The 27,073-nt window shown below is 47.8% G+C and overlaps 2 protein-coding genes and 1 long non-coding RNA gene across 13 annotated transcripts in view; 1 reads left to right on the top strand and 2 right to left on the bottom strand.

Moving 5' to 3' along the window:
• Window positions 1–636: 636 nt before the first annotated feature.
• LAYN (layilin) lies at window positions 637–24,726 on the bottom strand. Of its 4 annotated transcripts, XM_059180177.1 has the most exons (9): window positions 24,588–24,726; window positions 21,846–22,690; window positions 21,197–21,220; window positions 18,560–18,857; window positions 12,973–13,130; window positions 9,432–9,464; window positions 8,798–8,881; window positions 6,146–6,242; window positions 637–3,860 (listed from the first exon to the last, which is right to left on the bottom strand). In XM_059180177.1, the coding sequence occupies exons 2-9, from the start codon at window positions 21,928–21,930 to the stop codon at window positions 3,497–3,499; spliced, it is 1,143 nt and encodes a 380-aa protein (XP_059036160.1). In that variant the 5' UTR covers window positions 21,931–22,690; window positions 24,588–24,726; the 3' UTR covers window positions 637–3,496. The 4 variants fall into 4 exon arrangements, with proteins under 4 accessions (XP_059036160.1, XP_059036152.1, XP_059036168.1 ...); XM_059180169.1 differs by lacking the exon at window positions 24,588–24,726 and having other exon boundaries at window positions 21,846–23,032; XM_059180185.1 differs by lacking the exons at window positions 21,197–21,220; window positions 24,588–24,726 and having other exon boundaries at window positions 21,846–23,032.
• LOC131835736 (uncharacterized) lies at window positions 21,243–26,918 on the top strand. Its single transcript, XR_009355355.1, has 3 exons — window positions 21,243–21,486; window positions 25,993–26,055; window positions 26,831–26,918. It is a non-coding gene; the product is annotated as an uncharacterized LOC131835736 (long non-coding RNA).
• HOATZ (HOATZ cilia and flagella associated protein) overlaps window positions 24,255–27,073 on the bottom strand; it is a 28,075-nt gene continuing 25,256 nt past the window's right edge. For 3 of the 8 annotated variants that reach the window (XM_059180207.1, XM_059180224.1, XM_059180215.1), the window contains exons 7-8: window positions 25,513–25,586; window positions 24,255–24,839 (exon numbers count right to left, since the gene is read on the bottom strand). In XM_059180207.1, the coding sequence (XP_059036190.1) occupies window positions 25,529–25,586 (58 nt within the window). In that variant the 3' untranslated portion in view covers window positions 24,255–24,839; window positions 25,513–25,528. The other 5 variants (XR_009355353.1, XR_009355354.1, XM_059180230.1 and 2 more) reach the window with 3 other exon arrangements.

The following is a 27,073-nucleotide window of genomic DNA, read 5'->3' as shown; positions in this document are numbered from 1 at the left end:
GCCCTCAACTCTCAGAGGCCATTCAGAACTGCCTTAACTGAAGACAGCTGCCTTGCCAAGGTCATGCCCTCTTCCCAGCTGGTCACATCCAATGACTATTATAGAAGCCCCGGCCTTTTGACCTCATTGGGGATGGTTTGAAGAGTAATCCCACTCTGGAACTCCTCAGAGAATCGGTTAAGGCTTCGGTTGATATGGTATCAACTGCCCAAACAACTGCCTGATCTGCTCTGACTTTCCTTTCTCTTCCCCAAGTGTTGATCACTCCCAGACAGGCTTTCCCATATATATTCCATACTCTTCATCAGTCCTGACCACGCCCAGAATTCCTTCCTGAAGATCCCTGCTTCCAACCTTCTACAAGTTTCCTTTTTACATTCTAGTTTGTCGTAAGTGTTCACTCTTTGAACTACCAGTCTTGCTTTCCCTGCAAAGAGTTGTTTCCCTTATTATTTCCAGTAGTCTTAATTACATTTATTATCATTTACATTTGTTTATTAGTTCTTAGAGCACCCATAAAACTTCATGAGGCATCAAAGTACTTCTTCTCTGAAACAAAAACGAACCAACCAAACAGAAACAAACTCAAATACAAGGAATTGGTGGGACAGAAACTCTACGTCTACTGCTGACAGCTCTGAAGACAGCTCCATTTTAATGAAACCAACAAGCCGAAATTAGCTTTAATATCAAACATTTTCCTAGGGCACATAAACTTGAGAAATGTTTGGTTTAGTTTCCATTTTTCTGAGTTTTAGAATGCCCAATTATTACAAACAAGCGTTAGCCTTTAAGCCAACCAAATGGAGCGCTTTTACAAACGAGTTTTAGCAAGACCGTCCAGAGACAGAGGAAAACCTCTCACATCCACAATGTCCAAGGACGTGCACACAAATACACAAACAAGAGGCAAACAAAATCTTCAAGCCCCAATCTCTAAGTATCATCTTTGTATAAAACAAATCCATTGCAAGAGGAGTTATAATTTATGGATCCTTTTATTGGTCATTTTTCTTAGGAGTCTCATAAATATGGTGGCCAAGCGGTATTGCAATAATAATAATAATAATAATAATAACCCAGTTTAAGAGGATACAACCCCGAGAGCTGCGTATGGGGATCAAATGGTCGTTTCGCATATCCCAGTCAGAACACGGCTACTCTTATTCAAAGATGCCAAAAGCTGCAACAACAAACACACTGAAGGAAGCCCCATCGGTGCCAGCCCGTAAGTCCGAGCTTCACCGAATGAACCAAACGGAAGAAACAGGGTCACGTGCCACCGCACATGAAGTATTCACCCAGAGACGTCCATCCAAACCAAGCCCCAGACTAGCCGCCGGCCGCAGGAGTTACATTTGGTGCCGAAAGGTACCCAGTTGGGGTGCGGCCCCTGCGACGCCGGAGGACCAAGAGCCTCGGCAGCCGCTTGGACGGTCGCTGGACTCCCCTTCCCGGCTGGGGCCCGAGGAACCATGAGCGGGGAGCTCCAGGTGGCTTCGCCAACTTTGTACCCAAACCCAGGTCTGTCGCATGAGGCACTTCTAGGATAACCACTGAGCCATCGAGCTGGCAACAAGGAAACGACTTCTCTGAGAAGCGACCAGATGAGGAGCCCAATGGACCAGCCTCAGCTCTACCTTCCCCCAAAGAAGGCTCAGAGCCAGGAAATTTAAAGGCAAATAGAAGGGGCCTGGGTAAAAAGTTGCAGCTGGGCTTGTTAGCCCCATTAACCCTTTGGTTACCAGCTTCAGTGACATGAAGGATGTTGTTAATGCCATTTACCAGCTTGTTTGTTACCACGCTTCCCTCTTCCTAGGCGAAAGGAAAGCCTTTTAAACTAAGATAACTCCCTGACCTCCCCAACTCAGGCAGAGTGTGAACAAAGGGTCCTACAAACGTTTAGGCTAACATATCTAGGCTAATTTACGTGGACCTGAAAATGAATTGTTCATGCATTCCACAAACATTGTATCCTCTGTGCCAAATGCGGTCTTGGGTGTAGGTGGTTTGATGCTGATGGGACAGACAGGATCCCTGTCCTGGTGGAGGTGCAGCCTCACAGGGGCCTGAGGAGGGGGACCCGGGGTGGGGGTGGGGGAGCTAAACGGACAGATTACAGAGTCGGGACATCTGAAGCCCAATTATGGAACTTCGATGTTTTGGAGCAGCAAACAAGTCAGTCCTTCAGACCATGGGGTCACTCTTTTTGCTTTAAGTGTTGTAAGTCGGGGCACCTGGGTGGCTCAGTTGGTTAAGGGTCTGCCTTCAGCTCAGGTCATGATCTCAGGGTCCTGAGATCGAGTCCCACATCAGGCTCCCCACTCACGGGGAGCGAGCCTGCTTCTCCCTTTCCTTCTGCTGCTCCCTCTGCTTGTGCTCTCTCTCCGTGTCAAATAAATAAAAAAAATCTTTAAAAAATCTTGTAAGTCCACAAAATGCACTTCCTGGAAGCAGGCATAAGTGACGTGTTTGTCGTCCACCCCCTGCTCTCCGCCCCACTGTGGCGGGTAATTGGGCAGGCGACGCTGCTGGGACCCAGACCAGCTAACTCTCTCTCGTTCCGGGCTCCACACATGAGGCAAAAGGACAAACTGTGAGAAAATAAGATCGAGAAGAAAGCCTAAAATAACAAGATAGAAGCCCTTAGACCTTCAACGTGTAAACAACTGGTGTTGGGCCAAGAAACTCTGCTGCGGACCTGAGTCCCAGAGTATTCAGGCCGGTCCCTACCACAAACAGGAGGAGTGGGGACCGTCACCGGCAATGCTGTGCTGGTGCTTGGGTCGAACACACATACCAGCTCCGTAACGAGCACGGCCCGGGCTGGGCACGCAGCGGCGCCTGGAAGCCGAGACTGGGGATTTCAGTCCCAGTTTGTCAAATATTTCCAAGTTGGCTATTTCCAAGTTTGGATGTGAGGAGAAAGAAAAAGAGGTCCCCTGAGGCCACAGGCAGAGGAAGGGCTGTAGACACAGACAGACTAACATTCTGCTTCCTGCTTTTGATTGGATTTGATTCTTTGAAAAAAACGGACCTTAGAATTACCGACACACAGGCCAGCCCGATGCCAGAGGACGTGGGCTTTGCAAAGAGTCAGTAATTTCTGTCTTGCTGTGATTATACGTGCTGCTATACAGAGTAAGAAACAGAGAACCCAGAGGTGGGACTCCTGAGTCCCGCAGCCACAACCTTCTCCCTGCCAAGGAAAGCATGGTCCCTTGAAAGTCAGAAGTAACCCATCAACTGGTATTTTCTACTACATGCCTGACCACGGGCAAGGCTTTCTCCTAAGGTTGATCTGGGGGAGAGTCGGGGATAGGGGATCTGGCCAAACTTGGGGATCCAACAGGGGCTAATGGAGATCACATGCTGATCCCCACGACCTGATCGGAGATTTTCATAGACTTTCTGAGTCTTCTCCTCATAGAAAACAGGAGAAGTTTGCTCCCCTTTTCTTTCCCATTCCCGTTCATTCAAGTGTTTCTCATGTGTCCTAATAACCATATATATCATTTTCCACCCATCCAGACTCCTTGCTCCTCCCCGTTCGGTCCAGGGAGAACTCGTAAATGTCATTGGTCACAAAGCCGCTCTCCAAGCTCGCCAGAGTCACGAATCCACTTTCGGAGGGGTCCACAGCTATGTTGTCATAGTCACAAGACATGGCATCGGGAGTGGCTTCACCCGAACACACTCGAAATGAGATGTTCTTCAGGTCTGGCCGGGTCTCAGCTAAATCGGCTTCACTTTGTTTTCGTATGACATTGTAAACCTCGAGGTCTGGGCTGTCCCCATGGTGAGGAGAGGGCCAGATGGTGTGCGGCTCCTTCATGCTGGAGCCTGGCTGCTCCCGTTTCCTAGGAGGAAAGAAAAGCACGTTGAGTAGTTTAGACGAAGGGATTGAGAAAATCCCGGTGTCTCTTGCTCGGGACGAGGAAGACATTGGGGAGTAATGCATGACTCTGCCCTTCTCACCTGCAGGAACTTATGGGTCAGGGCTCTGGGGTGGAGTGGGGGGTACCAAAACAGGAAAGAGATTGCCTATCTACCATTCGCTTCTGCCAGAGCATAGCACAGAGGGGGTTGCCCTGGGATCCCCAGAGCTCCCATGGCATCCATGGATCAAATTGGATGGGGAACAATATCAAATTTTTTAAAAAAGATTTTTATTTACTTATTTGACAGACATATCACAAGTAGGCAGAGAGGCAGGCAGAGAGAGAGAGAGAGAGAGAGGAGGAGGAGGCAAGCTCCCTGCTTAGCAGAGAGCCCGATGTGGGGCTCGACCCCAGGACTCTGGGATCATGACCTGAGCCGAAGGCAGAGGCTTTAACCACTGAGTCACCCAGGTGCCCCAACAATATCACATTTTTAAAAACTCATCTCCAAGTCAAAGTTAGCCTGCCTTCAATTCTAAATATAGGTAATAAATTAGAGTAGAATTAGCAATATCTTTGATTTGATCGCCAACAGAATCACTGATTTTTCACATCACATCACAGTTATCATAGATATACTCATCTCTACCGCAAAATTATGCTAACTATACCCACCACTAAATAAAGAAATATTAGTAAAGAAACATGTGTATTACCGAATCACATTTATTTTTTGGAAATATTTTGCTAAATTGTTTTTATCAGTACAATTGCTTCCCTTGCAATCCAGAATTATCTCATTTTATATATTTAGAGATACTGTTCTGGGAAGGGGTCCATAGGATTTACCCAATTGCTACAGAGGTCTGTGACATAAAAAGGTTAAAAACCCCTGAAAAAATTCCTGAGATAGACTCCAGCTTCAGAGTCACAATTCCCAAATCCTGGTGAGGTGCTAAATAGACTAAGAAAGGGAAAAACAAAAAAAACAAAAAAACTGAAAACAACTGCAGAGTGAGTAACTGGGAAATGTATTCCTATTTTTTAAACTGAATTCTATTTTTAGATCAACATGAATTAACTGATAAAAAGGATCATAGTAAGAACTAACATTTTTGAGTGCTTCCTATATGCCTATTCTGCATGAATTAACTTTTAATTCTTTTGATAATCCTATAAGGAAGATATAATTAAATGAAGCACTTTCTGCTATTGACCTTTGAACAGTGAGGAGATTACGGGTAACAACCCTCTCCCCCTGCACCCCATGCAGATGACAATCTGTAACTTTGACCCCAAACGGAACCATTAGCAGCCTACTTCTGATGAGACACCTAACACATATTTCATATGTTATATGTATTATATGCTGTGTTCTTACAATAAAGTACGTGAGGGAAAAGAAAACGTTATTAAGAAAGTCATAAAGGAGAAAAAGGACATTTACAGACTTATACTATATTTGTTAAAAATACCCAAAACATGTATAAGTGGATCCACACAGTTCAAACCCATGTTGTTCCAGGGTCAACTGTGCGTTGAAATCTTACTAATTCATCATAAAATGCTCATCAAAGGGAATCGAATCTTCAACTGGAACTCAGTTTTCCTGTTGTAAAATGGGCAGACCAGCTTCGTTCTGTGTATGGTACATTCATGTTTCCATGTCTGTATGATGCTGGGGAGTAAAAAGGCAACTGAGAAGAGCGGTGGGAACCTCAAAACTGGTGGCACACGATCCATAAACAGAGATGATCTAGGCCACTTAGTGTGGCTATTTTGCAGCAATCTGAATTTGTATAGTCAGTGAAAAGCAAAGTCAATTAAAAGGCTTTAGCTATTTCATTTTGAACAAAGGGATTCAGTTTCAGATCTTTGCCAGAAGGCTCTGGGAGAGTCATTTTTCAGTGGCTCCCTATTCCTTCGCCCAGCTAACAGACATCTTTGGAGTGAGAGCCTACAGTCACGAAAGCACCTTGCTGGCTGATGTGTGGCTAAAGAGGAGGCAAACTGTTTCACCCCTCACGTCATTTGAAAGCTTCCACACACACAAATTAAAGGCTGTAAGACCACTCTCCTAATCACAACTAAGCACAAATGCCTAGTACTTCTGAATGCCAAGAGGCCACCAGAGAATTCACTCTCCAATCTGCAATGGTAATTATCTTGGAGCTGCTGTGGCCTTTCATGAAGCAAAAAGACCAATGTCCAAATCTCCAGGAGTCCAGAAGACACCAGGTTGACACAATGAAGGTTTTACTTGCCTCCTTCTGGAGATCCAAACCCAAAAGACAACCGTGATGACCACGAGGAGAAAGACGGTGCTAGGGATTAGAATATAAGCAAGATTCAAGGTGGATTCTGAAAAGAAAACCATATTAGTATCAGTATTAGTGATGTTTTATGAACATTAAAACAGGCTTAAAAAAGCATAGCCAAGGGGCACCTGGGTGGCTCAGTGCGTTCAGCCGCTGCCTTTGGCTCAGGTCATGATCTCGGGGTCCTGGGATCGAGTCCCGCATAGGGCTCTCTGCTTGGCAGGGAGCCTGCTTCCCTCTCTCTCTCTCTCTCTCTCTCTGCCTGCCTTTCTGTCTACTTGTTATCTCTGTCTGTCAAATAAACAATAAAATCTTAAAAAAAAAAAAAAAAGCATAGCCAACACGGAGTATTGCAAAGAGCGAGCTCCTGGAAGGAGGTATGTGTACAGTCAGCCAGACCGTGACTGAGCATTCTCTACCTGTCCTATGACCCTAAGTAATAGAGAAAAGAAATTTACATGTTGGAGTTTCTTGCAAAATAGCACTCCCTTAAAATCTCCCTTAAAAAAAAGCAGGGGCTGTTTGGGCAGTGTTGATGTCTTTGGCTCTAAGGACAGAAGTGGTAGTTCCCAAGGTGGGGTGGGGAAGAGGGAGGGAGTGAGGGAGAAGCTAGTCTCAGTGCCATTACCAGGAAAGAGAAGGTCACATGAAACACATGAATCAGACTGTAACCTTCCCAACAAATCTGACTAAACCTAATTGGATCCAGTTGGGACCGAGAGCAGTGACTGTGGAGGGCATTCAGAGGCCTGCTATCCTGACCTTTCCTGTCCTTCAAGACTTAGAACCAAAGAATTTTCTGTCATGGTTGCCTTTAGGAAGAACCAAGGACTGGCGACTGACCCCTTCCTTACTCCTCTGGTCCAATGTTCCCAACCTTCTAGAAGTTGTTGTTTTGTTTTCCTGTGAGGCTGCAAACCTGACAACCACCCCCACACCATAAGGGCCCAAAACAAAACTCACTTTAAATGCCGCCATGATAATAATGAACAATGAAAACACCACCCATCTCTGCACAGCATTTTTGTACTTTTTCCAACGCATTTTCAATACATTTTATCTGTTGTATAATAAAAAAATATTTGACTGGCCTTTGTCCTTGGTTCCTGGAAAAGAGGCTCTAAATCTTTGGAATTTCCAAGGTAATAGGAGTAACTGTTATTCACGAGCCCCATCAGACCACATCAGAGTCTATGCTGAGGAGATGTCTTAGGAGGGAGGGGGCACTAGGGATTGAGTTCAATTACATGGCCAATGACCATATCAATGATGCCTGTGTAAGAACACCTCAGTGTTTATGTATTATACGCTGTATCCTTGCACCAAAGTCTTTGCACACCAAGCTCAATGGGACTTTCTGGGTGGTGGACATAGTCATGTGCCAGGAGGGTAATGATGCTGCTCAAGTCCATAGGGAGAGGATGCAGAACCTCCCCATAGGGGACCTTCCTGGACATTACCCAATCTGGTTTGTCAGGGGGCTGCTCCTGATTTAGCTCCTTTACAATGAAATGCAGCTGAAATAGAGTGTTTTCCTGAATTCTGTGAGTTGTTCTAATGAGTTATCAAAACTGAGGGGGTTATGGGCACACTCTGGATTTGCAGCCAGCTGATCAGAAGTGGGAATGGCCTGGGGACCCCTGACCTTGTGACTGATGTCTGCAGGGAGGGCAGTCTCATCTGGACGGAGCTCTTCCCCTGTGGGTTCTGCCCTAAGTTGGGGTAGCTGGTGTCAGAAACGCAGCTTTACAATATCCTATTTCATTTCAGGGCCATGGTGATGCTCTCAGATAGGTGAGGAACGCCCCATTACTTCTGTTATGCAAAAGAGGACACTATAGCACGGAGAAATGACGTGTTTTTCTAAATGCTGTCCAGGGACACAATCCCAGATCTCCCTCTTAATGCTCCAGGTGGGAGGCTCGAGGTTGAAATTCCATTAGCACCCCGGTTTATCACCCATTTTCTTGGATCCTTTATGATTTGAGTTGTAAAATGTTTTTGTCCACCTCTTTTTTTTTTCATGTGAATATCAAGCTGGGACGTCCTGTGTCCCGCATCCCACCTGGGGTTTTCTGTGCCTGTTTCTCTATAGCCGCTCGCCCAGGACCCTGCCCCCACCCAGGACTGCTGGGTGCCCAGCCCCCAGCCCCCATCCTCATGCCACCATTTCATCTACTGGTTGGTCTACTCTCCCCAGGCTTCCCAGATGGTCCCCAACTCTGCATGCACTTTCTGCAAAGCCTCAGATGCCCCGTTTAGTTCATTTTTTTTTTTTTTAAGATTTTATTTATTTATTTGACAGAGAGAGATCACAGTTAGGCAGAGAGGCAGGAAGAGAGAGAGAGAGAGAGAGAGAGAGAGAGAAGCAGGCTCCCTGCTGAGCAGAGAGCCCGACGCGGGACTCGATCCCAGGACCCTGAGATCATGACCTGAGCCGAAGGCAGCGGCTTAACCCACTGAGCCACTCAGGCGCCCCCCGTTTAGTTCATTTTTAAAATAACTGCGAGAAAGAACAAAGTAGAGATCGTAACCCTCTGTAATTTGTGATCAAGAGGGTCCCACCATCTACTTTCCCCAGGAGGGTTCTGTCCATACCGTCGTTTCCTTTAAATGTCTCTCTGGCATCTTCTTTCCCCGTATCTTCTGGAAGCATGGGTGTCGCTGGCTCTGTTCTTTCATCTGGAAACAGACAAGTGGACTTGAGAACAAGGTAGAAGACCTCACGATCCACATGGTCTCTGAGGTCCCACCAGGTTGTAGAGGGACGTGAGAAAGTAGTAGCAATTTGACCAAGGCCATTTATAAAGATAGAAAAGTAAAGGGTTGAATTTGCTGGCCTCCAGGTTTAACCGTCTTCACCTTCCTGGTGAGATTTTCACTGCCAAGAAGCCTGTCCTGAAACAGACAGCAGGCGCATGGCATCAAAGCACACAGAACTCACTCCTTTTGTCATTAGATCGAGTTATGCCTTTCATACTGTCAATAATGACAAGTCTCATCCCAAACTGAATTTGTGGTTGTTGCTTTTCAGCTTTGGGAGCAATGGGCAACTCCAGGGAGATTAATGAACTACTTGGCGGGGCTGGGTGTGGCGTACACCCCTCCAAATGGTCTGACTTCCCACCAGCCCTCTTCCTGCTGGCAAATCTGAAGAACATACAGTTCTAAACCCATAAAAGGGGCCTGAGAAACAGCCCAAATTAGCCCAAATCTCAAATGATAGGCTTACCTCCAGGCTTTGTAGAAGGAGCTGTTGGTTTCTCTGCGGTAGAAAGAAACAAACACGAAAATAATAACTAAATTTCCATGCCATCTGGATGAAATTGGCCAGATGATGGCCTCCCCTTATTTACTCCCTCAGTCATCTGATAAACTTTATTTAGTGCTGCGAGATGCCAAGATCTGGGTTAGTAAGTCAAAAGCATCATTTCTGCAGCAAGACTAGCCTTCCCCCAGCTTCATTTGGGTATTTTTTAAAAAAAGTATTTTAAAATTTTAAATACAGGAATTTCAAAATATACACAAAAATAGAAAGAGTGGTATGAACCCCCGTGTGCCCTTACTCCGCTTTAATCCTTATCAACATAGGGCTGATCTAGGTCCAAAGCAACCCTGACCCCTTCCCAATGATACTCAGGCCTGGATTATCTTAAAGCTATCAAAGACATGTTAACAATTCCCACTGGGGATGTTTCAGAGAGTAACAAACACTGATCTCCTGGAAGTGGGCATGGTTGTGGTGGGGGGAGTCCACCTGCCCACGGTGGACACTGGAGTTCTAGAACCTGAGTCATTTCAAATGTCTCGAGAGCCTGAAGACCATCAGGCTGTACAGATAATCTACATTGAATATTTTCCCCTTGGGCTGGGAGTGCATCCCCCTAAGGAACTGGTAGCAAATCTCTCGTGCTCATCGGATGCTCTGGGCTTCATAAGGATGGGGTCCTTAAAGGGCATCGTTTTGGAATTCACAGTCCTTAGGCCAGGATGCTAAGGCTATTCTGAAGCTTCTGAAGGAAACTTTCAATCCTCTTCCTATAAGAGTGTGTGTGTGTGTGCACGCGCACGTGCAAAGGTGATGCAAATCTATTTATTTTTATTTTTATTATTTTTTAAAAAGATTATTTATTTATTTGACAGAAGGATAGAGATCGCAAGTAGGCAGAGAGGCAGGCAGAGGGAGAGGGAGAAAGAGGCTCCCTGCTGAGCAAGGAGCCCGATGCGGGGCTCGATCCCAGAATCCTGGGATCATGATCTGAGCGGAAGGCAGGAGCTTAACCCACTGAGCCACCCAGGCGTCCCTATTTATTTATTTTTAAAAGCCCACCTATATAGTGCTTCTATATGACAGAAACATCACCATGTTCTAAGTGTTTTCTAAAAATGAACACGATTTGCCCTGCTAACAGCCTGATGAGCCAATGGCAATCATTCTGGTGGTTTTGTACGCCATGTATCCGAGGTACCAGGAGATTAAGTAACTTGTCCAAATCTTACAGCTAGTGAGTAGCTGGGCTGGAATTGGAACCCAATCAATACAAGCGAAAACTAACATTGTAAGGAGAGAGATTGTGCTAGGTTGTGGTGATACAATAGCAAATGAGAACAGCCCTCACCCCCTCTGGCTCTCAGGCCCTGCAGGATGGTCAGAACATACGCAATACAGGCTAAGAATCCCAGAGAGTAATTTTTCGATAGGACACTATAACATGTAGTATATTCAACAACATGACACGACCTATTCATTTTCTTGTCCTTACACAATTCAGTCCACCGTGAATACTGCACTGAACACGGCACATTGATGCGGCATCACCATCAGCCCCTGCGATGCCCTGCATTGTGCCGCCTCAGCAGATTTGTCTCTGATTTTCACTGACGACACCTACGCCCCTAGCAGACCCCAGAAGCAAGCAGGGGTTCAGATCTGGCCAGCACGTGCCCACTCCACGCAGTCATGTTGCCCAAGTCCTATTTTAGACGTTATTCAACCAGTCCCTGGCCCAGAGAGACCTGCCCTCTATTTTGCCAGATACATCTATTCTAGATGCTATTCTGTGTGCTATCATAGATAGCAGCGTTTCTGGCATTACAGATGGTGTGCCTCCTTGTTGGAACGGCACTGGATGTCCCTCTCCTTGCCCAGCAAGCACAGGCACGAACTGGTCAAACATGTATGTCTCTAGGCCAACCACGTAGTGAAAGGGAAAAACTTATAAACAGGGAGTTAAAGTACTGTGTGTGCTCAGTGCTAAAATCCTCCTAGAAGGAAAACCTAACTTGTTTTTCAGGGGCCCCTAGGAGGGTTCCCAAAGGAAACTTCTTATTTTGAAAAATTTCAGATTTATGAAAATTTGCTAAAATAGTACACAGTGCCCATATATTTCACCCAAATGTTACGATTTTGTATTGCATTTATTTATTCTCTCTCTGTATCTCTCTATATTTATGTTTATGTATCTATATTTTTATTTATATCTATGGATCTATATTTTTATTTATATCTACGTATACACCCACATATGTATGAAAAGCACATACAGACACATGTGTAACTTTTTTTCTGAGAAAAATATACAGACTTGGGTACTTTTACTTCTAATTAATTCAATATGTTTTTCAAAAGATTTGGGGGTCAGGTTCTTATGCAACCACAGTAGAGTAATCAGGACCAAGAAATCAACATTGATAGTCTGTTACCTAATCTACAGACCTTATTCAAACTCTGCCAATCGTCCCAATACTGCCCTTTATCGGAAACCATCATCATCGTCCAGGTTCCAATCCACAATCCCTGTTGCACTTGGCTGCGTTATGAGAGGAGATGATGTTCAGAGCGAACCCCCAGGTAAGAATGAGTTGTCTGGGAAGGAGTAGGACAGTTCTAAGCACAGGGAAAAGTTGCCCAGCAGCTGGGCAACTCACAATGCGCACAAGGGAAGGATGAAGGGGGGTGGGCACCTTGTAGCAGCAAAAATCATAGCAAAAACAGTTAAATTCAAACAATTTTAGGAGTATTTAGTTTTTAACTAGATATAGCTAACAAGTCATTTTATACTGGCCAGGAAACGGTGCAGGTCTGGGACCCAGCAGTTGGCTTGGGGATCGGAGAAACTTCAGGGACAGATCAAAACTCACTTCAAGGTTAGATCTAATTCAGTTATGAGGAGGCGTTTTGGGAACCTCAGTGGAGTGAGACTGCGGGCTTGTAGCCAATTCAGAGCACTGAACAGATCTAGAAGCAAACGCCAGCTGAACCTGCATGGCATAGCTAGAGGGTGGTTCAAGCCTGTTCCTTAAGGTGACTGCTGTCTGTCCACTACCAGTGAAACTGAGGGACTCCATCATCTCCTTAAAGCCTCAGAAAATCATGTCATGTAGCTGCTAGAAAACCTAAGCACAATGGCCAGCTTCCTGTCACATTCCTTCTTTTCCCCAAGTTCCTACAGCCATCCTCACATGTGGTAAGAATAAGAATCTGTGATCATCCACTTAGAGGGCTTTCTGTTCCCTGCGCTTCTCATAATTCTCACTTTGTCATACATAAATTAGGCCCTTTCCTTTCTTTATGCCTTCTCTTGGCATCAGATCCCCCTCTTCCTTGCTAGGAGTATGCCTCAGTAAGGAACTGAGACTGCATTCCCCAGCCGTGCATTTGCAACAAGCTTTCTCAGAGACCACTGTAACAAATTCTGGGAACTAGTAGCTGTGCATGAAGTAAGAGAGGAAGCTGAGAATTCAGCCGTAAGACTTGGGGAGGGATTCCTTACCATCGGAATATTTGCAAACAAAATTGTTCTTCATGGTGCACCGGTCGTCATTCCACTGGAACATGTAGGGGCCCCCGACGCCAGCAGGTGCCGACGGCTGATGGTACATGACCACGCAGACCTCGCTGCCGCACGAAGGTTCATCCACGTACCAGTTCCTGGAGGAAAGGGGTCAACAATGGAGACCACTGGGGGAGGAAACCCCAAGACTTCAAAACCTTTATTTTCCTTTCAAGTTCTGCAGAGCCCCGAACTTAGGACTCTGCTTCAGAAGACAACACAGAGAGAGGCAGGAATTGAAGTCCTGCCAATAAGTAGAATCACGTGCTTTCTAACATGGACGTCACAATCAATCATCTGACATTCACCACAACCTCTTTGTAGGGAGGAATATATTACTGTATGGTATCTGCAGAGTAATTATGAGAAGTAGCAGCGAGCAGGGCCCATCTGGGAGAGCGTATTCCCTGCCTTTTCCTAACTGGCTTTTGTTTCCCTTTGTTTCAGAAATCAGATGCACTAAGAAGAGGCCTGGCTTATCTCAGCCAGAGCTTGCCTGGCTCACAACTCTTTGTGCTTTTCAAGCGTCAAGACTGCCTTTCTAGCCTGGGGGAAGTAAATGGAAAATGCCAGCAATCTGAGCAAGACTTTCCAAAATGCAGAGGCCGTGAAAACAGGTGGCGGGGGGCGGTGGGGACTGGCGCAGAAGGCCCACATAGTCTTTGTCCTGTTTTAAGTTGTTTCCACTTCATCAGGCAGGTGGGTCCCTCCTTCTGCCTCTGCTACCAGATTCCTCGTCTTTGTCATTCTTGCTCCTGGATGGGGTGCAGCCCAAGCTCCACTATCCAGTGACACTTGGAATAAATGGTGCTACCACCCAGTTGGCTAGAAGGATGCCAGGGCAAGGCCTTGGATTCCATAGAGAGCCCAATGCTGTGAACGGTCACTGCACGCACTGACTCCAGCCTGGGCTTCAGAGTCTGTGTGGTTACCTGAGCCGCTTCCTTCTGTTGGGCACAGGATGCAAGGTGACACTGGAATTCGAAGACTTGGAGTGTCCTCGGGGCTACCCATTCGAGTGGGAGCCTATGGAGGCCAGGGAGTCAATGGAATTCTGGCCCAGGACCAGCTGATGGTGGGGCCCATCCAGTGGTCATTTCCCCAGTTCCCAGATACATGACTTGAACAGCCATGTTTGGTATCTGGTATAGTCCACATTGGTTCCTTAGCCTATGAGGTAAGAGCTGTAATAGTGGACGAGGTCAAGTGCAAGATTCTGAAACTGCACTCCCCCCAACCCTTTCCAAAGTAATAAATAAAAACCAGTATCTTATCCAGGGGAAGGTGACAGAAAGTAGTACCACCCTTGAGGATCGGAGAATGCAAGGTGGGGGAGTCTCCAGCATATCTCTAGTTAGTTCACCGGACTGGCCCCTGCAAACACCACGCAGACCCTGAAGGAGGACCCCAGAGTAATATAAACACAACTAGGTAGAAGCCTTAATTACAGCTGCTGTGCCATATGCGGGGTCTTTGCTCGAGCAGGTTAACATGCTCTTGGCTACTTAATATGCAGGTCCAGGGAACATAATATTTTCCATCAGAAGGAGAATCAGAAATAGTTTGCATTCATTTGGAATAGACAACGGTACACATTTGTGGTTTTGCCTCAGGCCTATACTAATTTTCGAACCCTCTGTCATAGTGAGGTGTGAGGAGGCCTGGACTCCCTAGACATCTCGTGGAAAATCACACGGGTCTACCATATTTCTGACATGCTCTTGAACAGGGTAAGCTTAGGAAGACACTCATGTGTCCAGGGGATTAGAGATAATTCCGTAAAGATTCAAGAGCCTGCCACTTCAGGCTAGATCACTAGTTTCTAGATCACTAGATCTAGATCACAGTTTCTAGATCACTAGAAACCTACCACTTTTTGGGAAGGCCAGAGCCTCCCTTTCACATTAAAGGACAAATGTTGCATCTTGAAGCATCCCACGATAATGTGAAGGAGGGGGCATAGCACCTCGTAGGCCTCTCTGGGTTCTAGAGGCATCATATTTCACACTTGGGGATAATGTTCTGGCCCCTATTTCAGCTGGCATGAAGGACAGCCAGCTTTGAGTGAGGTCCAGAGCTACAAAGGACGCTGAAGCAGGTCCTGGACTTTGGTGTAAGCGGATTTGCCAGTTGGGCCCATGATCGAGGAGATCCTATTAGCAGAGGTATCAGGGATGGGAAGAAACCCCACAGAGAATTTGTGGCAAGCCCCAAAGAGAGAATCACAATGTAGACCCCTAGGATTCTATAGCAAGGTCATGTTATCTGTAGGTGAGAAATAACCACCTTTTGCAAAACACTCCTGGCTTGCTACTAGGCGAGGAGCATCAAAAAACCGTGCAATCCAAGTTGCCCATCGTGAGTGAGGCATTGTCAGACACACCTAGACCTGGGCTGGGCAGGCCCAGGAACGATCCATTCTAAGGTGGAAGGGGTCTATCCAGGACCAGAGAGCACTGTACGAGCAGGCAGAGCACGGCACGGCATCTCCTACGGTCGCTCCAAGGCCTCTCCCTCAGTGTCCACCTATCCCTGCACAAGGGAATCCCTTATGATGCCTGACAGAGGCTGCCCAAGTTTGCTTCATGGAAAGGACAGCCAAGTATGGGAGTACGGCTCCACAGGACAGCAGCTGCACGCCGACCCCACTCAGAGTTGGCCGTGAAAGATCAAGAGGTAAGAGGACCTCCTCTCCATGGACCAGCTCAGATGGTGCCCCTAGTGAACCAGCTTGCATGGAAAAAGAGAAGTTCCTGGAGGTTAGACTCTATACGGACTCAGGGGTAAAGCAAGAGCTTGGCCAGCTGATCAGGAGGCTAAGCGGAGAAAGAGAAGACTGGGGATGGGGAGTGGAGCTCTTGGACAGAGTGATGTGATGCAAACAGACATATGGGAATAGGCAGGAAGTGTGAGGCTCTATCACAAGTTAAAAACCACCAGAAAGCATCTAACACGGAAGAGGCACTAAACAGGCTAGGAGACAAGTAACTCGGCCAGTTGATGTCAGGTAGCCTGGGACTGGCCACCCCAGTGCTCACACAACAGCTACGGCCTGGAGTAACCATGGTGGCAAGGACGGAGGGTCTGCGTGGGCTCGACAGTGTTCATCTCCTCTCACCGAGGCTCATCAAGCTCCTGTCAAACATCTAACCTGCCAGCAGCAGAGACCAAAGCTAAGTCCCTGAAGGAACACCAGCCTTAGGACACCAACCTGGCACTGCGGAGCAAGTGGACTACACTGGACTCTTTCCATTCTGAAAAGGGCAATGATTCCCTTTGACGGGAAGAGACCTACAGCCTGGGTGTGGGTTTGCCTTTCCTGCCTCAGGGCCTCGGTCAGGACCACTACCCACTACCCTGATCTACTGGCCCAGAATGCCAAATAACACCTCATCAGACCAAGGGACCTACTTTATAGCAAAGGAGGTGTGGGAGTAGGCTTGTCATCTAGCTGGGTTTACTAGGCATGTCACGTGTTGCACCATCTGGAAGTTGCTAGCCTGAAAGAATGATGGAAGAATTTGTTGACAACATAGCTGAAGCCCTAGCTGAGAGGGAATATTTGCTAGGAGGAGGTTTTGTCCTTCAAGACTCAGTGCACACTTTGAATCAATGACCTTTGTATCATCCTGTGTCCTCAAGAGTAAGAACACGTGGGTCTGGGAGCCAGTGGGTGGAAACAGGTGTAGCCTTGCTCACTCACCATCACTAGTAGTGACCCACTTGGGGAATTTGTGCTTCTTGTCTCTGCAATACCAGGCTCTATAAGTTTTAGATGTCCCGCTACCCAAAGGCGAAATACTTCCACCAGAAGATATAGGAAAAGACTTATTATACTATGAGTGATGCTGCCACTTGGGCACTCTGGGATCTTGTGTCCAGAGATCTTGTGTGGGTTTGCCTTTCCTGCCTCAGGGCCTCGGTCAGGACCACTACCCATTATTTGATCTACTGGCCCAGAATGCCAAATAACACCTCATCAGACCAAGGGACCTACTGTATAGCAAAGGAGGTGTGGGAGTAGGCTGGTCATCTAGTTGGGTTTACTAGGCATGTCATGGGTTTACTAGGCAAGAAGAGCAGTGGTTATCTTTGTAAGAAGTAATCGGCCCTAATCACAGGAGGAAGAAGCTATGCAGTTCCCCATTTGGGGCAGGAAGAAATATGTTTGGCATCCAGTTATCTACTAGGGTTCCTGCGGGTCTTCACATACCCAATTTCAATGGTAAACAGGAAAGTGCTATCACTCTAGCCTGAGAAGCGCACATTGACTGGGTCCTCGCATACCCGGAGGGTCTGGGTCCTGCCACAAGGTCGGACACGGAGGCTCCTTGAGCAGAGAATGAGGGGAATCTAGACAGGAGAGTAGAGGAGGGATGTCGGTGAGTATCAGCTGGGGTCCGGGGACCAGCTAGAGTGGTGGGCATTGTAGTTCATCCCACTAACCTTCCTTTTTTTTTTTCCAATTAGAGAGGGGGCCCACAGACAGAGAGGGAGGAGACAGAGAGGGAGAACCCCTAAACAGATGCCACACCCAAATGGTGCCTGACACAGTGCTCCATCTCACAATCTGGAAATCGAGACCTGAGCTAAAATTAACCGACTGAGCCACTTGGGTGCCCTACTCCCTTTTCTTTTTAAGGTTTTTTCCAGGAAGAGAAGCCCACGAGAACCCTGGAGGGGCCGCCCCTGGCACGTAGAAGGAAGATGTGGATCTGCTTGGCATAATCGGTAGACACGGGTAGAAACCATATTTTCGTCAGCATTCTTTTGGTTGATAAAGAGTTTAAACTCCCCCCCCCCGCCCCGCCATGGGATCATTTACTGTTAGATTTTCTATTTTTCAACTGCTCAAGTCTTTCATCTCTTTATCTTTTGGGGTTTATTGACGTAACATAAACTTTCAGTGTCTTAATGACTTATATCAACTCTATTGTAAAAAGATAGTTACTCCCTAATTCGTTACATTTTTCTGGTCTTATGTCTGCCTTTTAACTTTGCTATCTTTTGATGTTTGTCCCTGTTGCTGGGTTTCTTTGGGAGGGACGATGGCAAGGCCACTGTGGTGCCAGAGTAAGGTGTGAAATGAATGAGTCCTGACGCCGTGGGTTTAGGAGGGTCCTCCAAAATGCAGGCTTCCTTAAGTCCTCCTTCGGCCCATCTAGGCCCACTCCCTGTGATCTGGAGCCCTAATAGAGTCTTAGTTCCACAGACCCTCAATCTCTGTTTGGGGTTCTAACTCAAAAGGCTGGTAGCCAGAAGCCCTGACTTCAAGCATCACGTTCTGTTCAAGCAATGCTCCTGGGCCACATCTACCTGGACAGAGCTCTTGGGACAGGAGTTGGACACAGAACCATGTTGACTGACTGACCCCCTTTGCCTCCCGGCTTTGGCCAGTGCTATCCTCTCCGGGCTCTGCCCAGCTGGGCCTTCTCCTCTTCCTCCTGCACTGGGCACCGTGGGTTCAGCCTACCTCCTTTTTGAGTTACGTCAGGTGGGTGAGCTGCTGCGGGTTCTCCACACTTACCTGAATGTTGCCGTGCTGCCATCCGTCCATGTGTAAAGGTCCTGGCAGGCTGTGCTATTGCTTTGCTTCTCTTCACGCCTCCTGAGCCCAATCCAGAAATCTCCATCAGACGCCAGGAGGTTTTCAATGAACTTTTCTATCAGTCTCTGTTCGTCCTCAGACTCGATGCTGACTAGCTGGGCCCCATCCCTCCTGCAGGCTGTGTTGGCTTCCTCAAAGTTCAGTCTTCGAGAAGCATCGTGGAAGTATATGACTTTATAACAAGGCCTCTGTGTCCCTCCTCGGCAGACTGGTTGTCCTGGAGGGGGGAAAAAAAAAGCAACCTATTTCAGTACTCCAAAAAGTATCCCAGGGCAGGGATGCTCGGCGGCACGGGCACGAAGCCAGTGACTCATCTGTGGACTCTGTAATGTCGTGTAGCTTCTCAGAGCACATCGATACCCACTTGGCATGGAGATGCGCTGGTTTAAATTCCGATGCCTGCATTGTGTGGGGGCTCCATGTTTTGTTTGTTCCATTGCGGGTCTTGAAAAAGCAAAGGTTTTTTACAATCCTTTGAAAGAAAGGTAGGTTGTGCTTGCTTCGGCAGCACATATAAAAGAAAGGTAGGTGAAGATTTATGGCTCCACTTAAAGTTACCCACATAGAACTCTTTCATATCATCGGGAAGACTCAGGGGGCGGTGTGGTTGAGAGGGAGGTTTCTCTGTTTGGTGTTTCTTTTAGGTAAGAGATATGCTCTGAACTTGGGGTTGGGCTACTCTATCCTGGAACCCTTTGCCTGTAGAGTAGGACTGAGATTTTGCCCAGGCTGTGGTATAAGCAGAAGCTAAGAGCATCAGGTCGATGGGGTTTTCTGCTGTGATGGATCTTGTCTAAAGACACCGCTAAGGTTTACTCAACTCTTACTATGCAACATAAACTATGCTAATTGAATTTACATTTTTATCTATTCTTTCTCTCTCTGAACTCTCACAGTAATCCCTTGATGTAGCTCTTGTGTATGCCTCATTTTACAGAGGAGGAAACTAAGGCTCAAAGAAATCAAGTAATTTGGCTAAGGTCACACAGCTATTGGTAGCATTACCTGAGTCAGAACACGGTTCTGATTACAAAACCAAGCCCATAACCGTTGAACTATGCTGCCCAGTTCCCACTTTGCCTCAGTTTCAGGCTGCATTGGGAGCCTGTGTAACGCGTCTTATGGAACTGGCACCCGAAGGGCTGAATGCCATCTTAGACAAATGGATGGGATTCTATTAAGAAGGGACAAACTGTTCACCAGTACATACCCCATCCCCCCAGCTGGCATCTTCGGGAAGCCTTACTGTGTGCGAACTTCCTTCCATCAACATGCACTGCGTAGACGCTCTGTGCCTGGCACTGTGCTAGGTGCCGGGAATACAGAAACAGACGCCAATTCCTAGCCTGCAGAAGCACACAGCATATGCTTCTGGACCCAAATGCACAAGTGAAAACCAAATCTCAACAAGGGAAGTCCCTCGCAAGGCGAGAGCCAGATTGTGGGCTGTGGCTGTGAACTGCTACCACCGAGAAAGGATGAAGAATTTTGGTTTGAGAACCTCTTCCCAGCCCCCAAGGGATGTTCTCATTTTCCTAATTTGTTTTGCAGCCGTGCAGGGAACCAGAGAGCATTCATCGTTCCCAACGCTGACCAGAATCCGGGGCAAAAGCTACAGACCGTGGACTGCATTTTCAGGGCTAAACGGGACCAGAGCACATGCAGCTAATCCGGGAGACTCCTGGGAAGTCTTGTTTCTACAACTTCTTTTACTGCTTTTATAAGGAAAGTCTCAATAAGCAACAGGTTCGAAGAGTTTTGCATCTTCTCCCTTCCTCTGCTATTCTGCTAATGCTAGAACTCTAACAGGACTGGCCCATGGGCAAATTAGGCGGCCTCAAAAGCAGGACATTTTCATGATGACGTTGTTCCAGACAGAATGGGGGTCACTGGCCAGAGAGGCTGTGGCTGGCGTGCTGCCTGGGGAGAAGACCAGGCCAGCCCAGCTCTTGTGATTCCTTCAAGGTGGCTCCAAATGAGGCAGCAGAAGGAAAATGAGCTCCAGGTACCTCCGGCCTGGCCACCGGCATACCGTGAGGTGGAGTTACATTGACTGGCAGACCTCCTTTTTCTACCATTTGTTTATCAAGGGAAAACATCACACCTTAAACGGGTTTCCTGAATGGTCCAGTCTGGCCACACATCGCAAGTCTGCGGGTGAATGCGAGAGAGAGCCAGAGCTGGAAGCATGCCTGAGGCGCATCTGGTTCCCTTCCTTCAGGAAGTGTCTTTCTCTTCTCATTTGCAGGAAGGGGAAGGGCGGGGGCTTCGGTTCCCCAGGACCTAGGACAAAGCCCATGCAGCCCTAACCCAGGCAGCTTCATTCAGATGCACACACCACCCCCTCCTCGCAGCCCACCCCCAGCCCGAGACACACTTCAGATCCTTCCCATCGGCTTGAGCCGGGATAACCGAGTAGAGGTTGTCATCCCCCCCCCCCCCCCCCCCCGCCCCATGGCCGTCTGTCCGCGGCCGGAAAACCTGAGAAAGAGACATGGACATCCTCCTCTTGACATGCAGAACAAACAGAAGAGGCAAGAAGCCAGAGCACTGTACCTCCTCTGAGGTCCAAGTCCGAGGCTGCAGTGACACGACAGGAGGAAGGAAGCAGAGAGTCATTCCCCTGAGTCAGGCGGGGCTTGTCCCGCGCTAACTAGGCTTCTTTCTCCCTCTCCAAGCGCTTTGGTAACAGAGCTGGATCCCGCCATCCTCCCCCCAGAGGAGCCCAGGAGTAAACAGGCTGGGTTCCCACCGCGTAGGGGATCCAGAACCCCCACTGTAGACGCCGTCTCCGGGAACGCGAGAGCCCCCACCCCGCCCCAACCCCACTGGCTGGAGGAGACCTGGTGAGCCTGCCCCTGCGCCGGGGGAGTGGGGCGGGCCGAGGGGGCGCCTCCTGGGGCAGATTTGCCCACTGCCCCACCAAGCCTATGTGCCCCAAAGCCCGGAACTCTGGGCGGGGAACGGACTTTGAGATTCCATGAATCTCAAAGACCCGCGCTGAGAGCCGCGGGGCGACGGCTCCCCTGCAAGCAGGGGGCGCAGGAGGGCCGGGTCCACCAGCAGAGGCGGGGTCGCCCCTCGCCTCTGCAGTGGGCCGAAGAGTGGCGGAGGCCTTGAGGACGGCCCGCAGCAGCTGGGGTGCACTGGGTGCACGTGCGGAGCCCTACCGGGAACCCGCCCCCGCCCCAGCGCGCTCACTCACCGCTCAGCAGGCGGCCGGTGGCGCCCCGGGGCCCCGCCAGCAGCGCGGCCAACAGCATGGCCTGCAGCGCGGCTCCCGGCTGCATGGCCCGGCTCGGGTGCGACCTCGCACCCCGCGGCGCCACGGCAGTGGAGCGGACGAACCCGTAGCAGCGTGCACAGCAAATGCAAAGGCGGCAGCCGCATCTCCCGAGGACCGTCGGACCCGGCACCCGGAGGAGGCGGGGAGGGCGCGGAGCCAGCGCGCTGTCCTCCGCCCTCTGGGACGTCACGGAGGGGAGGGCAGCCCCGCCGCGGGCCCGCCCCTGATGGCGCCAGAGACCTGGCCCTCGCGAAGGGAGCGAGCAGAGGAGGGGAACCAGCTCCCTGCCCGCCGCCCTCGCGTCCCCGCCACCTCCGAGCTTCCCACGGAGACCCTGCGTTTGCCCAGGGCGCGGGCCCGAGTGATATCCCAGTCTGGCTTCTCTGGAATCTGATGCAGAGAGCGCCGTGGCTCAAAACAGGGCCACATCTCCACCCCATGCCTCGCAGACATGGCCAAGTTCACCCAGAGCCCCTGGCTCTGCAGTGGGGGCCAGTGGGAGAGTCGAGGCGGTGAGACCTCCCTGGGGCTCCATAGGCTGCAGTCGGGGTGCTCAGGGCCTCCCCTGAGAAAGGAGTGGCGGATACAGAGAAGAGATACTCAAGTGGGCAGTGTGCCCCTGGCCGGCAAGCTATGGGACAGTGTGGAGTGTCCAGCCCAGGTGGCTGAGTTGGAGCTCTGGCTGAGAAGAGGGTAGGTCCGCCTGAAGCCAAAGGGTGTCTTTGAACTCAGCAAGGAAATAATCCTCCGCCTTTGCAGGGCACCTGTTGGGGGGTAGGGGTAATTGTTCAGGCTTGGGCTGGTGGTCTCCAGAAGGGTCTCCCTGGGTAAGAATGCTCCCTGTGAAAAAGCCTTCCTCACCAGCTCAGCCCTCAGTGTGGGCTCCCTCTTTGAAACGGCCACAATACTCCTATTTCCACCTGCTTCTTACAGTGAGCTCAATGTTTTCAAATATCCGCAAATAATAAAGTGAGCCTCCTGTCCAAAAGCTGAAGTACTAAGTGGCAGAAGGTGGGTCTGATTTCCTTGCCCACCCCTTCCACCCCCCCATACCCCATTGCTACAAATCCCCGCAGAAGTGCTGTCTGACTTCCTGGGTTTGGGGTTCAGCTTGAGCCACTGCAGTTCTCAAGGGGGAGGAATGAATGAATGAATGAATATAGCTTGGGGCTGGGAAATCTGTTTTCGTATCAGCTGATGATAGAGGGAAGAACAAAGCAGCCTCGGCCGGGTGAGGACTGACCATTACGGCAAGCTGCTTTACAGCCCATCTTTATGTCTGAATTAGAATATCTCACATCCAACAAGCACTCCTTCTAGAAACTCCTGGTTCTCAAGACAAAGTAAGGACTGCCATGTGGAGGGAAGCACTTGAGTTGGCATGTGATATTCTGCTTTTCTTCGCTTAAAGTCTACGTAGAATTCCGGCAATTCCTTCGTCTAAGTTTCAATGAACTCTTGGTGTTACCTTAAGAGTTTTGTGAAGGTCTGATGGGAGCAAACAGACATGTAAGGGTGCCGAGAGCTGGCTACTAAATGACAATTGAAAAGGATGTATTTCCCATGTTACAACACCTATTACAACTTAGGGAAGCTGTCACCTTGGGCCAAAGAATCAAATTGTGTCCTGAATTCTCCCTTTGATACTCTGGCTGTTGATGCACATTCATTGCCTTTGTTAAGGCATATGGTCAACCTCATATGCTAATTATAACAGCAGCTCCAATCCTGCACAAGTCCTGGGTCCACACCCTGTACCGTGTGACTTTGCAATTCTTCTTACTGAAGGGGCTAAGTGTATATCCCCACCCCTTTTCTCTGTATTCGATTATTTCCCTTGTTTGGCCAACGGGGTAAGTCAGAGGTATCTGAGCCTACAGTGGAAAAGGCCTCACATGTCCTCATCCGTTCTTTTGCTTCTCTGTCACTGTCTGAAAGGAACATAACTCATACCCCACTGGACCATGTACATCCCAAAGAGGAGGACACATGGAACAGAGCTGCCTCAATCACCAGACATTTGCCCAAGGTGCTGTAGCTTGAAGCAGAGCTGCCTGGCCCAGCCTAGATCAGCCAACCCCCTGGCCACACCCCCAGGTGTGTGAGCAGTAATAAATGTTTTAGATCACCTTGTTAGCTGTGGCAGCAATGCAACCATTATACCTGGTAACGCAGGTGTACAGGTGTGGACAGGTGTGCACTGGGGAAGGCTGGGTAGCTTACACAGTCTAGTTTTCCTGGTAAAATTATCTTGGTCCAGGGTCCCATCCTTAATTTGACAAGCCTAAACCCAATTAAGAGACTAATATATTTATACATTGAGAAATATTATCAACCAAACTGATGTTTCTATTAGTCTGTTGAGCACATGCTCTGCTTCTGGGCAAGAGATTTCCCAGTGAGCATGGAATCAGAACAAAGGGAGTTATCGGGTTTGAAAGGTTAGGTTTTGACAGTCTGCTCTATCCATCTTTACAAAAGAGATTTATCCGTCTGGCAGATAATAATATCAGGGTGCCTTTTACTCTTCATAGTGCTGATGTGAGACTGCCAATTTATAATTTTCAAAATTTCCCTTTTCTAGGCCTGACTACTTCCCTCTGTTCAAACATTTTTCTCCAAATAGTGTTATGGGCAAAACTACTAGTCATCCACTAATACCTGCTGTCTGTCCATTTCTCTTAGCGAGAGTCCTGAATGTTACCAAGGCAGACGCTCTTCCATTTAAAGACTATTCCCCCCTCCCTTGCAATTTGGTTTATCCCTGTGATGCAATTTTGACCGGTGGGTCACCCACAGCTCTGTGGGCGCTGTGGGTGGGAGCTGCATCCGGTGGGGGTTAGTCCAGTGGCAGGGGGGCCAAGAGCGCAGTGAACGGTGGTCCTCAGTGGAGCTGGGCGCGTCAGTGGAGCCCTGGAGCAGAGCAGACAACCCTGAGTAAGACTGCTGGTTCCACAGTGCAGAATGGACAAACACTTAACCTTCTCCTTCCCCATATATACCAAAGGGAATGACCTTTGAAAGTGAGGGAGGTTGGCAATGGCATTGTGCACATGTGTCTAAGATATAGGAACAGTAAGCCAGCTACTTGCAGAACTAGAAGTAATTAATTTCTAACTTCAGACATGTTCCAGAAACTGAATAAACCAAGTTTTGGTAAATGGATTTTATATAGATTTTTTTTTTTTTTTTTTTTTTTTTTACAGCGAGAAGACTTTAGTGTTTTCAGGATTTTTTAATAACTGTCTCAAGTTGGGGCATATAAAACTCCTGTTGGAGCATATAAAACCCCCATTTTATCTGCTACTCATAATATAGATCAAATACAGTAGTTCTGGACATACCCTGCCCATGAAAATAAGATAAATGGGGGTTTCAGAATTGGGAGATGAGAGAGATGATTATGTGGCGTCACATCCAGCAATACCCACCAAGTAAAGTAGATGCAAGTATTCAGTAACTGGTAAAATTCCTAGAAGTCTGCATATTTAACTTTTATTTCTTTGTTTTAACAAAGTGATCCCAAGGGTCCTGATTATTAGAGAAGGTTGTTTGAAAAGTCAGGATCTAAGTAAGCCATCCTCACCCTTGCGTTGATCACGTTAGTCCAAGGCTTTGACCTCCTCTTGGTCTTCCTTATCTGACTCTGACATCACTTTCCTGTTGGCAGTAACGTGAATCTGTTTTAAGACACAGAGCTCTGTAGTTGTGAAGACCACGCAGCAGGGAAACAACTTCTGAAAGTTTCCCCAGTGCAGATTTACTGTCTTGGATCGTGACCATGCATCAGATTGGGCAGCCAAGTATAAACGTGCAGGTGGGAAGAGTGGTCGTTGTGCTGTGAAGTGTGACGAGAGAGAAGACTGCCTACACACAATGTATTTTGCTCACAAGTCACACTTGTGATCATCACGGGTGACTGATTTCTTTGGATTACCCACTGGTCCTTCTTTCCTTCTAGTCAGACCTCTTTTAAAATGCAAGTATTCCTGTGGTAGACAGGAATAATACATCAATAAACATTTTGATACCAAAACCTTTCTATGAACACACTTTCTATTTCTAGTTCTTTCTGACAAAAGGGGATCTGGATTATCCTCAGAAGGTCTGTTGGAGGACGATGGTAAAGGTGTGTATCTCTGTGTGCGGGCGGGGGTGGGGGTTGGGCAAATAAGAAAGGATGGAGGGAGGAAAAGAGGGCAAAAGTGAAGTATTTTACGATAGTGTCAAAAACTGAAAAAAAGTTTATCATGTACAGTATAAAAGCATCACCTTCTAGATTAGCTAATACTGAACTACATGATCTTTTGGAACTAAATTTTTTTTGTTACCAATATTTTCTGAATTCCTACATGTAGTCAGTGTGCTAGGCACTTTGGGGGACTCAGTTTCTCAATGAGCTTGCAATATAGTTGATAGACAGGTGAGAAATACATGAGGGGCATCTGAGTGGCTCAGGTGGTTAAGTGTCTGACTCCTGGTTTGGGCTCAGGCATGATCTCAGGATGGTGAGACTGCGCCCCACGTCAGGCTCCGTGCTGAACATGGAGTCTGCTTAAGAGTTTCTCTCTCCTTCTCTGCCATCACCCCGCCCCCTCACTCATGTGCTTTCTCTCTCTCTCAAAAAAAAAAAAAAAAAAAAAAAAAAAGTTAAATAATGTAATAGTTGATGAGTTGAGTGATTATAAAATATGGCTACTTGTAGTAAACAGTTATTTGCAGAAAAAATGGTACAGATGGTAACTTTATAAGATGCTCAGAGGAGGAAGATGTCCCAGTGAAAGGGAGTGAGATCTAAGGCTTCAGGGCAGAGGAGCGAAAATGAGCAAGTTGAATACAAAAGGAATTAGGCAAACACATACGGAATCATCCATTCAAACTGTGAAATAATGTTTTACTCTTAGGCGAATCAACAGAGGTGTTACCAGGAATGTCCTGAAGATTCCTATAAAAATATGCCCAGAAACCTAAGGGCCCAGACTTATTGCTGATACTGTGTAAGTACCAGATTTCACCCATTATTTGAATCAGTTAAATGCATCTTTCCATTGGCAAGTTTTGCTCTACTCTTAGAAGCTGGCTCAAATAATCTAAGAAGGAAGAAGTTATACTGCTGAGTATTACGTAGACAACACAGCCAGGAGATT

This window comes from Mustela lutreola, chromosome 1 (assembly GCF_030435805.1).
Source record: "Mustela lutreola isolate mMusLut2 chromosome 1, mMusLut2.pri, whole genome shotgun sequence".
Taxonomy (NCBI): domain Eukaryota; kingdom Metazoa; phylum Chordata; class Mammalia; order Carnivora; family Mustelidae; genus Mustela; species Mustela lutreola.
The sequence above is the reverse complement of the archived record's forward strand: the minus strand, read 5'-3'. Positions and strand labels throughout refer to the sequence as shown.